The sequence below is a fragment of the Prosopis cineraria genome, unplaced genomic scaffold, assembly GCF_029017545.1.
Source record: "Prosopis cineraria cultivar Desert tree isolate PC_DT_omini unplaced genomic scaffold, ASM2901754v1 PC11, whole genome shotgun sequence".
NCBI lineage: Eukaryota > Viridiplantae > Streptophyta > Magnoliopsida > Fabales > Fabaceae > Prosopis > Prosopis cineraria.
This window is the reverse complement of record NW_026555342.1, coordinates 27,428,046-27,445,040: the sequence shown is the minus strand read 5'-3', so window position 1 is coordinate 27,445,040 and position 16,995 is coordinate 27,428,046. Positions and strand designations below refer to the sequence as shown.

Below are 16,995 nucleotides of genomic sequence, written 5' to 3'. Positions count from 1 at the left end.
CCGAAACCCAAGCCCTCAATGCTGTGTACCAAACATGACCTAAATGTGCAGACCTTCTAGCCTCCTTTTTCCCTCTCCATGGATAGGGGTGTGCATGACTTGAATCATCCACTAGACTCATGGCATTGGTCAGATTCACGTTTGAACTATCAGATCCCAGTTAGGTCTTGCCTTTTTTGAACCAAAAAGATATGACGGTAATGCCTATGGTAGTGGTTAACCATGGATAACTGTGATTTATAATAGTCAAGTATAGTATGTTTAAAAAAAAAACTCAGTTTAAGATGTTTTTGTTTTTTGTATCTAAAAGCAAAAAATCCATTTCGAACCCGTTTAAATCTAGAACATTTATGTAAAGAAATTTTTTTTTAAAAAACAAAACAACTTTCAAAAGCAGAAATCAAACATTCTCTTAAATTTAGAGAATGTAAGTCCTTATTTTTTTTTTTTTGGGCTGTGAAAAAGCTCAAATTTTCTAACAACTTCAATTTCAAACCGGTGTGGCAGACAAATTTGAGAAATGAACAGCACTGCATGGGAATATATGCGTCAAAATTCTACTGAGGAAAGACAAATTTGAGAAATTGACAACACTTCAGAGGAATATATCTCTCAAAATTTTATTGTTTACAACTTGTTTAAAAGACAAGGGATTGATGAATAGGGAGATTCAATAGTTGTACAATAATACCAAGAAAAATTGAAAAGTCTTGGGCGACTACGCCAACGAAAATTCCAACTTTTTGCAGGTCTTTTTCTTCCAAGGGAAGTGGCAGTTTAAGAAAAGATAAATAGTTCAGAATACAATATGTTATATTAGATATCCTTCACAGCATTCAGGAAACCCATTATCCTCCTCAATTATAGACACATCATGTTCATCATGGGATTCAGTAAAAAAGCTTGTTTGCTGTGTGCTTTCCTTATATGTTTGTTCTCTACGACACATGTGGTCTGTGCCTTGGACTCCATTTCATCATCTGTGTCAATCCAAGAACCTGAAACAGTGAGGTCATGTAACAACATGTTCACACTAGGATTCTTCAGTCCTCAAAATTCCACTAATCGCTACCTGGGAATTTGGTACATGTCCGAGTCCTCTATTGTTTGGGTTGCTAACAGAAACAATCCACTAATCGATTCTTCTGGGATTCTCACAATCTCAGAAAATGGCAATCTTGTTGTTTTGAATGGGCAAAAGCAGGTTGTTTGGTCAACAAATGTCTCGCTAGTTGCCTCAAACTCCAGTGCTCAACTCTCGGGTCTTGGCAACCTTGTCCTTGCTGATGGCAATACACTGTTACCCTTCATGAAAATCAGTATTAATAAAAGAACAGGTGAGAAAGTGAAACTTACATCTTGGAAAAGTGCATCATCCATCTTATGGAGAATTTTCTCTTGGTCTTGAGCCCCGTAATGTAACTGAAGTATTTGTATGGAAAGAAAATCGTCCTTATTTTCGAACTGGCCCCTGGGATGGCGCAGACTTCCTTGGGGTACCAAGGATAGATTCAACTAACCACAAGGATGGGTTTCAAATGAAAGAAGAGGAAGGGACTTTGGAACTATATTTTTCATACGAGTCATTTCTGACTTTTCCCTTAAATCCTCTAGGTAAAATAGAACAAAGGCGTTGGAATTCCCAGACAAATAGATTGGAACTTATGAGGATAATTGGTTCTTCAGAGTGTGATGTTTATGGCAAATGTGGTCCATTCGGGATTTGTAATTTGCAGAGCTCCCCAATTTGCAGCTGCTTGAGAGAGTTTGAACCAAGGAACGAAGAAGAATGGGGAAGGCAGAACTGGACCAGAGGGTGCGTCAGAAGAGAAGCACTTCAATGTGAAAGAGACAAAAATGATTCTCGAGCTAGCAAAATAGATGGGTTTTGGATGCTGGAGAGAGTGAAATTACCAGATGATGCACAAGTGTTACCTTCTTTCTCTGAGGCTATTGTAGACTGTCAAACTGCATGCCTCAAGAATTGCTCTTGTGTTGCTTATGCCCATGAAAGAAACCTTGGCTGTACGATTTGGTATGCAGATTTACTTGACTTACGGAGCTTCCCAGAAGAAGAGATTGATGTTTACATACGTTTAGCCTACTCAGAACTAGGTATCTATTTTAATTAGAGAAAGCTCTTTAAATACCCTAGAACACCTTGTTTACTGTCCAACATGTCTTCAACACTCAACTAGGATTTGGTTCAACTTTAAATTTCTTCTATGCTATATACTTGTTGCTTGGTTGTTTACATGTTATGTCATGTTACATATCGTTGGGAGAGATGTTACTTCTTATTTTTAAAATTCTTCAAAGGTATTATAAAATGTGGGAGCAATTTTCATTCAAAAAAGAAGATAATTAGCAACGTGCTTGCTCCCAAAACAAGTGTTATGACAAATACTTAGGAAGCTTTATTATTATTATTTTTTTTTTTTTACTTTTTCATCGACTGTTGATGACAATGTACGTGCTATAGTCATGACATTATTGTCAGAAAATGAATGCTCTCTGAATGTTTCTTTTCTTTGATACAGGCATAGGAAAAAGGAACATGACAACGCCTATTACAATATCATCTTTGATAGGAACAATTCTCATTACGGTGTCTGGATATTTCCTATGGAAAAAATGCTCAAACCAAAATGGTAATTTTCAAGTTTACTGTAATTGTTCATTCAAGGCATGAGTGATCTTCTTTCTGATTGTTTAGATAGAATACAATCTTAGCTTTGTAATCTTAGATGGTCACTTGAACATGAGTTTCATCATTTTCGTACAGAATATGCAAGAACTTCATATAGTTAACTCATAACTCTTGGAACCTAGTGTTAGAATTGCAATATATGTTTTTTCGAGGAAATAAAATGGGGAAAAAAGTGTGAAACTCGGGGGAAATGCAGGAGCAAACTCAAGACGAAACAAGGATGATGCCCCTGAAGCAAGTCCATATTCCAGATCTATCATTGTTTTCTTTGAAAAAGTTGGAAACTGCAACAAATAACTTTGACATATCAAATAAACTTGGGCAGGGTGGTTTTGGTCCAGTTTACAAGGTGATTTTCAGTCTTTTTGAACTTTATAATCCTTCAATCAATAAGAAATTAAAGTTCTTTTTAATTTTATTTCAGGGGACATTGGAAGATGGGCAGGAAATAGCAGTAAAAAGACTATCAAGGTTATCAGGACAAGGTATTGAAGAATTTATAAATGAAGTGGAGTTGATCTCTACACTTCAACATCAAAACCTTGTTAGACTTCTTGGAAGTTGCATTGAAGAAGAGATATTGGTTTATGAATACATGCCAAACAAAAGTTTGGATACATACATATTTGGTTAGTGCCAATTCTCCATGCATATCACAGTTTTGTATATGTTTCTATGCTTTGCATTGGATGAATGAAGGAGAAAATGAAAACTTGGTTGTTTAAGAATACTTAAAGAAATACAAGTATGGTACTTGAACTTTTATTTTAACTCATGCTACCACTTTGTTGACGTTTGTAGCAATGCTTCCAAATTTTATAAGTTCATGCAAGGTTTTGTATGTCTTGATGTGCAAGTTCAATGGAGTCTATGAACAATTAAAGTGGTTTATTAGTGCAAATAGTTATGATACAAGTAATTACCTTACATACTAAATATACCAGCACCTGCTACCATAATGTAGGAAGGGAGTAAAATGTCTTCTTATGAACATCTATTTTCATCACATCTTACTCAACAATCTTTTGTAGATCCATTGAAACAAAAATCCTTAAATTGGGGAAGCGCTTCACCATTATCGAGGGAATAGCAAGAGGATTGCTTTATCTTCATAGAGATTCAAGATTACGAATCATACACAAAGATTTAAAGGCAAGTAACATATTATTGGATGAGAAAATGAATCCAAAGATATCAAATTTTGAAATGGCTAAACTTTTTGGAGGCAGTGAAAATCAAGCAAATACAGAAAGGGTTGTTGGAACATAGTAAGTGCTCATTTTTCTTTGTCCATAATAATTATATTATTAGCATATTGAGATCTGAAAGATGTAGTTTATAAATGCAGTGGCTATATTTCTCCAGAATATGCAACAGAAGGACTCTATTCGAAGAAATCTGATGTCTTTAGCTTTGGTGTTTTGCTATTGGAAATTATTAGTGGAAGGAAAAACACTAGCTTTTATGAAGATGCAGAATCTTTCACACTTTTAGGATTTGTAAGCTTCTCTAATTTTCACCCTTCTTTCTTGCAAAAGCTTTAAATAGCCTTGGCCCTAATATAACATTGAAGTTAAACATCTATCACTTTTACTTGTTAATGTTTCTAGGCATGGAAATTATGGATCGATGACAATGTTATGCCTCTAATAGATCCACAAATATATGATCCAAGCTTTTACAAGGGCATATTGCAGTGCATCCATATTGGGCTTTTGTGTGTGCAAGAACTTGCAAAAGATAGGCCCATAATGGCCTCTGTAATGTCCATGCTTCATAGTGAGATTATGGATATTCCTCTCCCAAACCAACCTGCATTCATTCTCAGGCAGACCATGTCTCTTATAGAAGAGCAAACTACAAAATATGGATCATGTTCCATCAATAAAGTAAGCATCTCTAATTTTGGGGGGAGATAGACAGGGGTTTGTGAAGTTTCTATTTCATTTTGAAAGACCTAAAGTATATTCCTCATTAGTAGGTTAGCTCTACCTTGTTTCAACATAAGATTTTCTATCTTGTTAATCCTAAATGTTAAGCATCTTTGCTGTCTGTAATGAATATTTATGGTCATGTTCCTTCCTTTGAATGCTGGTGTGCCTGTTCTGTCACACCCCAATTTAAACGCTCTTGCAAACCATATTTGTTCCCTTACGTACAAGTAGAATGTTGGAGATGCTATATTTGAAAACCATATTTGTTATTTTGGGTTAAATATCCACAAGGTAACATTGAAAATTCATAATAAAATCTTAGACACAATGTTTGTATATGATCCCCATCTCCTTTCAATTTTCTAGAGTACATTTCTAAAGATAAATATTAGGATACATTTTCATCTTACATACCAATCAATATCATTTATTCATTTATAAAAACTATTTTATTTTACCTTTACTAAAAACTCAATTTTTATGCCATTAATTTAATAATTCGTATTACGAGCTACACTTATCTTCATTTTCTTTTAAAGATTTAACCGTCCCTTATCTAAGAAAAATACAAATATATTAAGTTATTATAATAAATTTCTCAGAAGCTCATCATTCAATATTTACGTACTTTACATATATAAAAATTATATAAATGTTTATATCTCATGCCATTGAGTTTCCCATACATATTCCCTAAATAGGACACGCTTGTCAGATAGTAATGATTATTAAACTTTGCATTACATACAATCCAGTTAACATATACTACTAGCCACAACTTTATTAATTATCATTCCATTCAACACTTTGCATTAATTATATTGGAAATCTTCTTCTCATTCTTCCTACTTGGACTTATTCACTTGAAATGGTAACTGATCAAGTGGTGAGATTTCAGGGAGGAATCTCAGTAGCAAACACAATGATTCAATATATACATGTTATCACTTAAGCACATCCATACAAGTTTACACAACTTTTCAACATTAGTTGGCAAAGCAAAGAGTACAACAATTGGCAATAAATTCTCAACACATATATCAAATTCCCCAACATTGTACATGTGCACGATCACACTTAAAATCACTAACTCATACATATATAAGAATATTTCCTTCGTAAAATAGGAAAACAAAGCAAGTATAAATATACCCAAGTAAAAATAAACATCCATATAAAGAAGGGTAGCATTGCCACCTGGTATTCTTGACTCTCATCACCACAAGTATTGACCATATAAATTATTCTCAAACTTGAAATTAAACCTTTTCAATATAATTAATCGATTTACTTTGTCTTGTTCCAATGCTATCTATTCATATTGCAGCCACCAAACACAACTCACGGAGAAACCAATACAACCATATGGAAGCCATTAAAAAGTAGGAGGGAAGTTGTGCGGGAAATTAACTAGAGGAGAAGAAAAAGTTTAATGGAAGTATGAAGGGGAAGAAATTAATGCTGTTGGAGAAATTTAGCTTCCTCCTCTTTCAGTGTGGCCGAGACATACATACATAGATATATATATATATATATATATAGAAAGAAAGAAAGGAGGAAGAGACACAGTGAAGTCAAACAAAGCTAAATGGAATTATTTTAATTTGATAAAAGGTGTTGGTGGTGCATTGATTGAAGAGGTGATGCATGTAAAATTATATTTACCCAAATTTAGGATAAGCCAGTGACATTAGTGGGAATAGAACATTGTCACGTTAATTCATGTTTGAATGATCAGTCTCATGAACATGATGACCGAAATCCTCGCCTAATATAACTTCATAAGATAAACACTTGATTATCCATTATACTAAATTCTAATTCTTATCCTAACTTTTACCTTTACGGAAAGCCGAAAGGAGGAAGGAAGAGGGAATAATTACATATATTAATGGAAGGGAAAAGATGAGCAATTGGTGGGAACATTAGAAATGTGCCACCTACTCAAGTTTTTGTCACTCTTATTTCTATCGTGACACCTAATCTTCTCTTTAAGAAAATATTGTAATTTAACCAAACAAAGCCAAAGGAGTTTGTGGCGGCCGGTGAACCATAGACATGAAGAGATAATAAAATTTAAAGCACATACAATTCAATTGGACTTAGAGTGAAGAGGTTACGGCAATGCAAGCAAAAGAATCAAAATTTCCTTATCTTCCTTGCTTTGCCAAAATAAAATTTATTTGCCGCCATTCTCTCTAATCTTGGTTTATGTCTAGTTTTCTTTTTATCAAGTTTTTACTTGCCTTTGTGACTCAGAAAAAATTAGTTATTCCCATTAATACTCTAGATTAATAAGCAAATAGTGAATACACATTTAATTAGGTAATATGAATTGATAAAAGGATTAACCATTCTAAATTGCCTTGACAATTGTGTTGTTGGAACATTAATTTTAGTGCTTTTATTTACTTGTATTGCATCTCGCTTATGATTAAATTGATTTTCTTATCTTAAATGAAAATGAAAAATTCAAAGTCTAATTATCAATTAACATTATTTTTTGTAAGAACAACCTTAAGTCTTATCTTGTGGTAATTGGCACTAAAAACCCATTTAAAACACTCACATAGACTTCTACACACCCATTTTTCATTAGGGTTTAGTTAAAACCCATAATAAAAACCCTAAATCACCATTCACTCCAAAACTCAATAGTTACGAAAGCTTAAATAAACACCAAAATATTCATTTTAAATTAGAATATTAAGTAGAATCCTAACCCATTCTGGTTTCCACCATGAACACTTCAACACCAAGAAGCAAAACGCACAAGAGAGGGAGAGCAAAAGATTATAGAGCTTACCCAAGTGATATCTAGCTCTAATAAGTGGCACCAAATGGCTGGAACTTTGAAACACTTCCCAATCACCACTCTCAAGCTCTCTCATTTCTCCTTTTGTTTTCAAATTTTTCTTGACAAATATGATATATTCAAATTTTAGTGATCTGCAGCATTGTGTAATGTAACATCTTGAGTTCTTAATATAGACGTAATTGCTAATTATAGGGGTAGTTAGTAAATAAAATGATTAAATTGGGTAATCGAGTTTTTAGGTTGTTAATCAGTGTTTTGGATCATTGGACAGCTTCAAGGTCAGGCTAGAATCTAGATTGGACTGGGTCAGTTTGGAAAAAAGTGAAGAAAAAGGAAGGCTGTTGTTGCACTGCATGCCACGGCATGTACATGTTATATCATGGTGCATGGTCAAATTTTAATAGCGTTAAGTTGAGAAGATCGTTAGAAAAACCTGGGTAACTCAAAGAGTTTGAAGGAAAAGGTTCAAGACTATAATAGGGCTTTAGATTGAGCGAATTTAGAAACTAATTTGAGTCCTCAATCACTTGGATAAGCTTCCTACCACTATCCTCTACTTCTCAATTTTGCTTTTGTTGGGTTTAAGGATTGTTTTGAGTTGTTGAAGCTTTGGGTTTGGGTTTTGAGGGTTGCATGTGACCCTAGGGAGTTTATTTTAATGTTTCTACCATGAATAAGTTATTATGCAAAGCTTGGTTGTTTATTGGAATGGATTGGACGAACCCTAGTAAATTTTTGGGGTTATAGAGTCATGTGAGTTGAGATTTCAGAATCTTGGAGCTATTCCAAAGTTATGGTAATGTGGGAGTTTGTGTTTGATCCATAGGTAATGCTTTTGATACAAAAGGGGTTAAGGTAACTGAGAATTTCATTTTATTTAAATCTTGTAGAGTTATTTATAAGTTATTTGTGAAATGTATACATACATAGGGATATATATTTATTGATTTATAAAGTTGTAAAGTAGGAAAGGATTTTTAGAAGAAAATATTCATAATTGAAATCATATGCTAAAGGCTAGGTAAAATGTGACTTTTGAAATAAGTTTTGAAATTTAATAAATGGGATAGAAGTAAAATGCAAATTGTTACACATTTGGTATGGTGTTGTGCATTTGCATGACCTAGTAGTACTTGAAAATGTACAAGTGGCATGATCTTTATGTGTGGGAGTTCACCCAATTTAAAGACATTTAAGGAAAAATCCATATGGTAGGAAAACACCTTAGAATGCTCAATGTGCCATTATTGCTCCCCATTTACTAAAGAGGTTAGGTGAATAAGAGTATCTAACATCTCAATTTTGTACATGGGAGAATCCGCAGTTCGAAAGTGGAACAACACCTTTGGTTGTGTGGTTCTTCCATAGAAGGTATGCATGGGTCAACCTATTGGGGTTTCGTCCAATATGGGTGCCTACAAATTTAGTTGAGAAATAATTGAGGTTGGATGAAATTTTGATCATGCATGGTTTATATGAAATAAATATATATATATATATATATGGAATATTATAATATTATTATATATTTTTAATATCCTACTCCACTACTTGTTTATAATTCCATTTAATATTAGATAGTATGAGATTTTTGGTTCCTAGGACATTGTCTCACCCTATGGATTATATTTTCAGGATTCGAGATGGAGAGGAGACTATTAGATAAGGTTAGCACCTAAGAGCTAGAGGTTTTTAAAGTCAATTCCTCAAAAAATTGGAAAACTTGTTGCTATTTATAACTTTGAAATATCGGTATCCAAGAGCCATGCTTTGATACCAAATGTTAGATATAACAACACACCTAAGAGGGGAGTGTATTGGGTGTTTATAGAATTTTTAATTATTTTAAATCTTTTTCAGCAAAAATATGTATAAGGGAAAGTTTAAGCAAATTCAAGTACTAAACTTCCATTGAAATAATGCTAAAGTAATTTCCACAAGTTCAATATGTGTAAAATTAATTTCTAAGTAAAATTTTAAGTAAGAGCATGTAGATATAGTAAATTCAATTTTATACACTAAAAGATAGTATTAACTAAGGTTGTTAGAAATATAAAGAGTTAAAGGAAGAGAGAGTACAGGCTATAATATATCTTGATTCAGCTCCACTATTCGAGCCTAAATCCAGTCTCTAAGTAATTATTTGAGATTCCTTCACTATAACACAAGTTTAAGTGAATATTATCACTACAATATAACCACAAGTTTAGTTCGAGCACTTATGAGCTTTCACAACAACTCACTCTACTAGTGAGTTTCTTTTCTCAAGAGAATAACCTCTCTTGATTATAAAAAAATCTCTTTGTCACCTTTACAAAGATTTTGAGTATATATATTACTCAATTGGAAATCTCTCTAAGAGCAATGTTAAGTACAATGAAGCTCTAATACTCAAATGATGAAGATATAAATGATATTAGTTCAAGAATAATGATTTTCGTATAATAAGAATATAAATAATGTAAATCTCATAACTTAATGATTTTTTATCTTAATTCCTTTGCACTTGGTTGAAAGGCTCAAATTTGGTTAATAACACAAGGTTTGAATTTTGGGTTGCTTGGATGTTAGAGAAAATCTTTAAAAAAAAACTTTATGCATTTGATTGTCTAATTTTTGAATGAGCCTTTGGGAAAAAACCAAACTTGTGTCATTAACTAGATAATTGAATAAGCTTTGTCTAAACTCTTGAATCACTCTGATTGAACATCAAATGTGAGAATGATGCACATTGGAAGTCTATGTCTGTTAACTATCATTACAACAATTTGCTGTTATAAAAATGGTTGTGCATTGTGGTGCATGGTATAGAAGGACGGATCCTCTCTGTGCCACCTGCTACAACACGTGGCCCTTATGCCATGGTATGTCAACTAGTTTAGATTGTGTTGTTTTTCTTGACCTATCATACTACTGTGTTTCTATGCTTTCTCTATTTTATATCTCTTTCAGTTTGAGTTCAAACTATCAAAATTTCAAAGCTTTTCTTAAGGTTCTAATTGGTTGGCAAATGATTCTTAACTCAGTTTAATTTAACTTTCTTTGATATAGGCAAGTTTAAGGGTTTAAGTCTCTTGTTTGCCTTTGTATGTTTGATTGTGTGGTTTTATATGAATAAAGTCAATTGGACTTTAATTTACATATGGTGCATCCATCATGGTGAATGGTACAATGAGCCAAACTTGAATTTCAGCTCACACTACCATGCTCAATGGGCTCATTACTCTCCTAGGTCAAATTCAAAACCTCTCCAAGGATCTAAGGAACCCATTAGTCATTCACTAATCACCCTCTACAATAATTAGTCCTCAAATTACTATTTGACCCTCAATTAGCTTAAGTAATCTTGATTAAATTATTGGATGTTACAATGTACATGAGGCACATGAGATTCATGACTAGTAACTTTGGCTGGTGTATGGGGGGGGATTTGGTTCTCTACTTGATTGCACCAAGACAAACACAACAATTGTGGTTGCGTGTTGAGCAGATGTTGAAAAAGGGGTGTTAGAGGCTGGCAATGACATTGAATTTAAAGTTTGGTCTATGCCTTGTTTTGATTTGGGGTAGTTTAGGTACCTCAAATGCAAAAGCAATACAAGGAAGGGAAATCAAAACCTAACTCTTATACTAATTGATGTTAAGCATGAAAGTGGAATGAGAAAAGGAAGAGAAAGGAAAAAGAGAAAGAAAAGAGATGCAATTTTATTTAATAGTCAAGTCTTGAATACAACAAGGTAGCGCATTTGAATTAATGTATTTGGATTTTAGATTTAAAATCTTGCATTTCAATTTTCACAATTGCAATTCATATATTTAAAATATTTTATTTCGATGGTTTAAAAAAATTTCAAATAATGGAAAAGAGAAATAGTTGGGATTTGAAACAAAAATAGAAAATTGGAAATGATGAGTTCATCTATATTTTTTAACTGACAAGTGATGAGGAAATATGGAAGTCATAGTTATATCAATAATAAAAAAGTATAGAGAACGAGATGTTTTACGTTATTAGAATTTTGAATGATGATTTACACTTGAATTAAATTCAAATTCACAAAAATTTTGTTCATTCAAATGAGGGATTTGATTTAAATCCAAATGCAAATCTTTATTAATCCAAACACAAAAATTCTACTCCAATAATCTGGAACGTAACTGATGAAGTTCCTTGGTCGAATAATACTTAACTGTCAATGACCACACAAGTTTTGAATCTTCTCATTAATTGATTAGTTATTTTCTTGAACTGGGACCATTTTCCAATCTTCTAAAGAAGCTGTCGAGAGTAAATAGTAACTCTGAACGCACGAAAAAAGATTCCTTAAAAAAATCATATCCAAACAATAAGTTTGATTTTTTTTTTTTGGGCCAAAAGTTTGATTTGATTTACTCGGTTAATCCAATTGAAGCATTATTACTGTAACCAATAATAAATTTATAAAGGTCATTGCACTTCATTGAAAATTTGTTTGTAGATAAATAATAGAAGCTAGCTACTGCTATATTATAATATTATCTACTGCATTGAATCTAAATATACGCATTGATCAATAATTCAATATTAGATAATGTTTCTTGGAGCTTTCATGCTTAATTTGGTCAAATAATTTGCGCGTCACCATCTCAGATCTATTAATAAGATAATTGAATAGACCATGCAACATTGAATGGATATTCTCCCAAAATAAGCTAATGTAAACTGCTTGAATTGTTTTTGATAGATGAAGAGCCAGGCAGAACTACTGACAGCAATATGAACAAAATCTTGTGTTGGTGCGGCTTTTGGATTCGGATGCGGACGTGCCCCTTAATAGTTGCCGAGCATGCCATATAAGTAAACCTCATTAATGTGAGGAGTGTATCAAACGATTGTGAATTCCTAAAGTTCTTGACTACAATTTTCTTGAAGTGCTAAAGCTTAAATAAAAGAACTAAGATACTCTAGAATGCATATGAGATGAGATTGCATTACTGAAGAGTAATTACAATGGCGCTCCGATGAATGGAGGGAAAAGCACAATAAATAGCCTATAAGGTCTAAGTTTGGATTGTCTAGGGTCCTGCTCAGTGAGGTTTGGTTGACACAAGATCAATTTGAGATGTTGGCTATATGTATGTGTGCGTGCGCGCACATACTGGATTAATTAGTATCGTATCTTACATATTTTTAAAAAAATGAAATTATCAATGTATTGAATACGTATTGTATTTATGCATCAAAATGATAAGGGTAATGAAACAAAGAATATAGCGCAGAGTGCTCTTCACTAATATATCAAATAGTTTAGAGAGAAGGAATTTTTTTTTTTTGAATAAGATTAAAGAAAAGAATTTAAGGCACCGAGAATCATCAATATGTCTTAGAAAGTAGATTCACCAAGCCATTGCAAGAATTGTGGATCCTCTCACAAAGTTACTGTTCATAAATGTCACACTCCAAAAATAAAAGGTGACCGGCAAAGGATGTGATCCATCACGCATTCCTTAAGCCTCGGATTGGATAATATTTTCATAACTAAAAGATAATTATGTTTTAGTTTGAATTAGAACATACGTAAATATTTTGGTAATAAAAGTCTCAAATTTTTTTTTTGTAAAAATTTCGACAGAATCTCCCCTATAAATAAGATCTCCCAAAAATTCTACAAGACAATATTTCCATCAAAAATATCAAGCCAATCAAGAGTAGAGCTCCTTCTAGCTGACAGACAAAATATATAACCACATAAACAACTTGACCACAAACTATGTGGAGCACCTAACAATAAGTTTACAAAATAAAATTTTATAATTAAAACTTTACGTCAAGAAAAAGTTTAATCCTTAGCTCTTCCGCTTCTAATCAATCACAAATTCCTTAATGTTCAGTGGGTGATTCAGCATCAGCTACACTATCTGAGACTAAAAATTATTTTTCAGTGAATAATGTCCCAATAATAAATAATTAAACATGAATTAAAAAAATTAAAAACATAATGATCTCCATGAAGATTTAAATAAATTCAAAATAAAAGGATTCTATGTAACTTTAAATAAAATCATAATTCATTAAAGTATCTTATTAAATGTCATTCTTATTTAACTTTAATAAAGCAAATAATTGCAATAAATAATTGTAAACATGTCATTAATCAAAACCAATGAAAACAGATCCATAAAAATTTAAAAACTCATAAATATAGGGACTTATCAGAACAAGTAACAAACGTGGACACACAGTCTACGAGGATAAATCACCAAACGCGGTTTATGCCACGAAAACAAACGTGGACACAGAGTCCACAAGGGTAAGTAACCAGATGCAGCCGAAGCCACGAAACAGACGTGGACACATAGTCACGAGAGTAACTAACCAGACGTGGTCAAAGTCATGAAAACAGACGCAAGTACAAGACCCACGAATAACAGACGTGAGAACAAAACTCACGAAATTCAAACTAGCTAGTAATTGACCATGTCGCGCTAAGGGCTAACGAAACTGCCGTTAGCAACCAGTGTTTTGTATACAGTCCCCTTTTTAAATTCACTTTCAGACATGCGAGAAAATCATCACTTTCAAAATACCATTTCTCTTTTAAAATCTAACTCGCATAAAACATATAAAAGCACAAATATTTCTAAATATAAAAATTCACAATTTATATCTCATAAACTGTTCACAATTTTTTATAATTGACTTTATCAAATAAAGCACTATTAGAATTTAAGAAAGTATTTTCATTAATATAAAAAGTATAAGTCATGACTTCAAGAAGCAGAGCAATTTAATTAATAAAAGTAGCTAAAGCAAGAGAAATTTTTAAATATCCATAAATTATTAAAAATGATCTTTTGATAAAGAAAAATTTTCAATATATATTGATTGAGACGTTATCCACTTACCTGTAGTATTCCCAAATTTTCAAAGATTTTCTCCCTTTTAATTCCTACCAAAATCTTCTTCTTCCAAACCCCCTATAAGAATATAAGATAATGCAATTTAATTAAATTTTTATAATTATAAAAATTTCTTTTCAGTTCTAATTCAATTCCAAGATTAAATCATAAGACAACACTTCACTTTATAAATTAATAACCATAAAAATTTCAAGAATTTACTTAATCTCTCAATAACATAAATAAATTTCTTCACAATATTTGATTCAAATTCACAAATGAGCAATACTGAAGCTAATTCATATTTCTTGTAAGATTCAATAAAATTATAGAAAAATACCCACTCAAATATCTCCTTTTGTAAATTTCAAACTAAACTCATAAAATAATAGTATTCCAACCAATTATATCTTCCAAATAATTTAATGAAATTTTTAATAATTATAATTTCAAATAAACTTTTTCTAATGGGCATTTAATCAAACACTTTATGACATTATAACTTAAACAAATACCACATTCTTCCTCATCAATTTCACTTTCAAAGATTTCACAAGGTCAGTATTATAGCTAATAATCAGATCAAATTTAATTGAATCTCAAATTTACATCATCCTTTTCATTTCTTTTCATTTCTTTTTTTCCCCTGATTCAAGCCTCCCCTTCATATTTGAACAAATAGCCATGAGTATCAACAAAACACAAAAGAAAAATTTTTCCATTTAACTCTATAACCTCACACACTCACAGATTCAATAAAGAAAAGGAAAAAAAAACATCAAAGTTGCTCCCTTTAGATGCACCAACGCAACACAAATGGGCAGAAGAAAATGCAACCACAACTGCACCGGGGAACAAAATAACAACATTAAACTAGCGTCCTACCCAAGAATCAATCCTCCCATAGCATCACACCAACCCTTCATTCATTTATCACTTACGAATGGGAAGGATGAAGGAAGAAGAAGAAACTTCAACAGTACAAACAGTGAAGAGCAGCGCAGAGATCGACGGCAGAGTGAAGAACTATGGATTCACGACTGGGACTACTAACAGTGGATGATCACAACCCACGTTTGCAGCGCTGGCAACATGACTCTCACGCACACCAGCTACGCGCATGAGAACAGCAAAACAGAGCAACAATGGAGAAGACAAACAGAGACAGAGAAGAAAGATGAAGAACCTGGGTATCGCACAGCGAGAGCGACCTCACAGCAACTCGTCTCTCTCGTCGACGGTAGCAAAGGATGAAGAAGAAAGATCAGAGGTCTGGAGATGGCAGAGGAAAAAGAACGACCTCGCTGATCTGAAATAGAGAAGGAAAAAGAAAGAGCACAAACTTGGCAGAGAAGCATCGGACGGAACTCTCGCCTACTCTCACGCCAGTGACGCTGCGGACGGAAGTAGGAGGAGACGGAGAAGGTAGAAGGGGAGAGATGAGAGAATCTAGAATTTTCAACAGAGCCCAAAATGCTGAATCGTGCCAGACATAGAGAGAAAAAGAAAAAAAAAAAAATCTGTGAAGGCAAGGGTAATTTCATAATTTCACAATACAAAAGTAAAAAAAATAATTTACTCTTTCCTGGCTTCAACCAAGTTCGAACTTAAGCTGAACTTAAGCTAAATGTAAGAGTTATATGTATACTTTCACTATACCAACACCTCCTCTTATCATAATTGTCCCAACATTAATATAATTACAATTCAACCACAATAATATATATTTTTTTATTTTGTTTAAAATTTTTAGATTATTACAATAAAACCATTTAAGCCACATAGCTTGTTAAAATTGATGGCTTCTTTTGGGCTTTGTGCAGGTAGGCTTAACATCATGCTTTTTGTTTTTGTTTTTCTTTTTTAATCTATGTTGTCTATTTGAGAGCTGCTCCAAAATTTAAATCTCATCATAAATTATGATAAAGCTAATTTTTTTAATCAATTCTATTTTCTCCATCTTATTTTTATCCCTTCTCAAAGGTTAAATAATTAGTAGTTATCAATTTTTTTTTCATCATGAAATTTGTTCATTTAATTTAATCTAAAACTTTCAGTTGTTTTAAAAAAAAAAAGGAAAAAAAAAAAGAAAAGTTAAGCATCTTCATAAATAAAATTTAAAAATAAAAAATTGTTACAAAATAAAAAAAATATTTTTTTATTTTAATAACAGTTTTTTAAAAAACTAAATCAAAAATATAACCTTATAAAATTTTTAGATATTATTATTTCTTAATCTTCTTTCATCTCTTTCAAAATTGAAAATTGATAAACATTATTATTACTAATTAATTATGCATTAGGATAAAATTCACTCATTAAAAAATAAAAAAAATGAAATGCGTCTAATTTTAAAAATAACACATTATCCAAAAAGCCCTGATACGTTTCCATTTTCATGACTACTTTCAGACAACACGGAAAAAAAAAAAAAGTAATATGAAGCTTAACAAGGTAGAAGCATTGTCTAAGCAGGATGAAAAAGACCGTGCTTTTTTTTCTTTTTTCCTTCCTCAAGGCATCTCTGCTCTTTCTCTGTATCTGTTCATCTCTATCTGCCTTATTCATATCGTGGTTGTTATGTCGCGATCATCGTGAGCTGGAACATCGCAGTCGCATAGGAGAACGAAATCGCAGATAGAGTCGCACAAAAG

The 16,995-nt window shown here is 32.4% G+C and overlaps 1 protein-coding gene across 1 annotated transcript; it reads left to right on the top strand.

Moving 5' to 3' along the window:
* The first annotated feature begins 883 nt into the window (after nucleotides 1-883).
* LOC129286407 (G-type lectin S-receptor-like serine/threonine-protein kinase At1g11330) lies at nucleotides 884-15,595 on the top strand. Its single transcript, XM_054922368.1, is given in 10 exon segments — nucleotides 884-1,337; nucleotides 1,429-2,115; nucleotides 2,541-2,608; nucleotides 2,907-3,059; nucleotides 3,135-3,339; nucleotides 3,742-3,768; nucleotides 3,771-3,978; nucleotides 4,059-4,209; nucleotides 4,321-4,599; nucleotides 15,398-15,595. Coding segments are annotated over 10 exon segments (2,430 nt in total).
* Nucleotides 15,596-16,995: the final 1,400 nt, after the last annotated feature.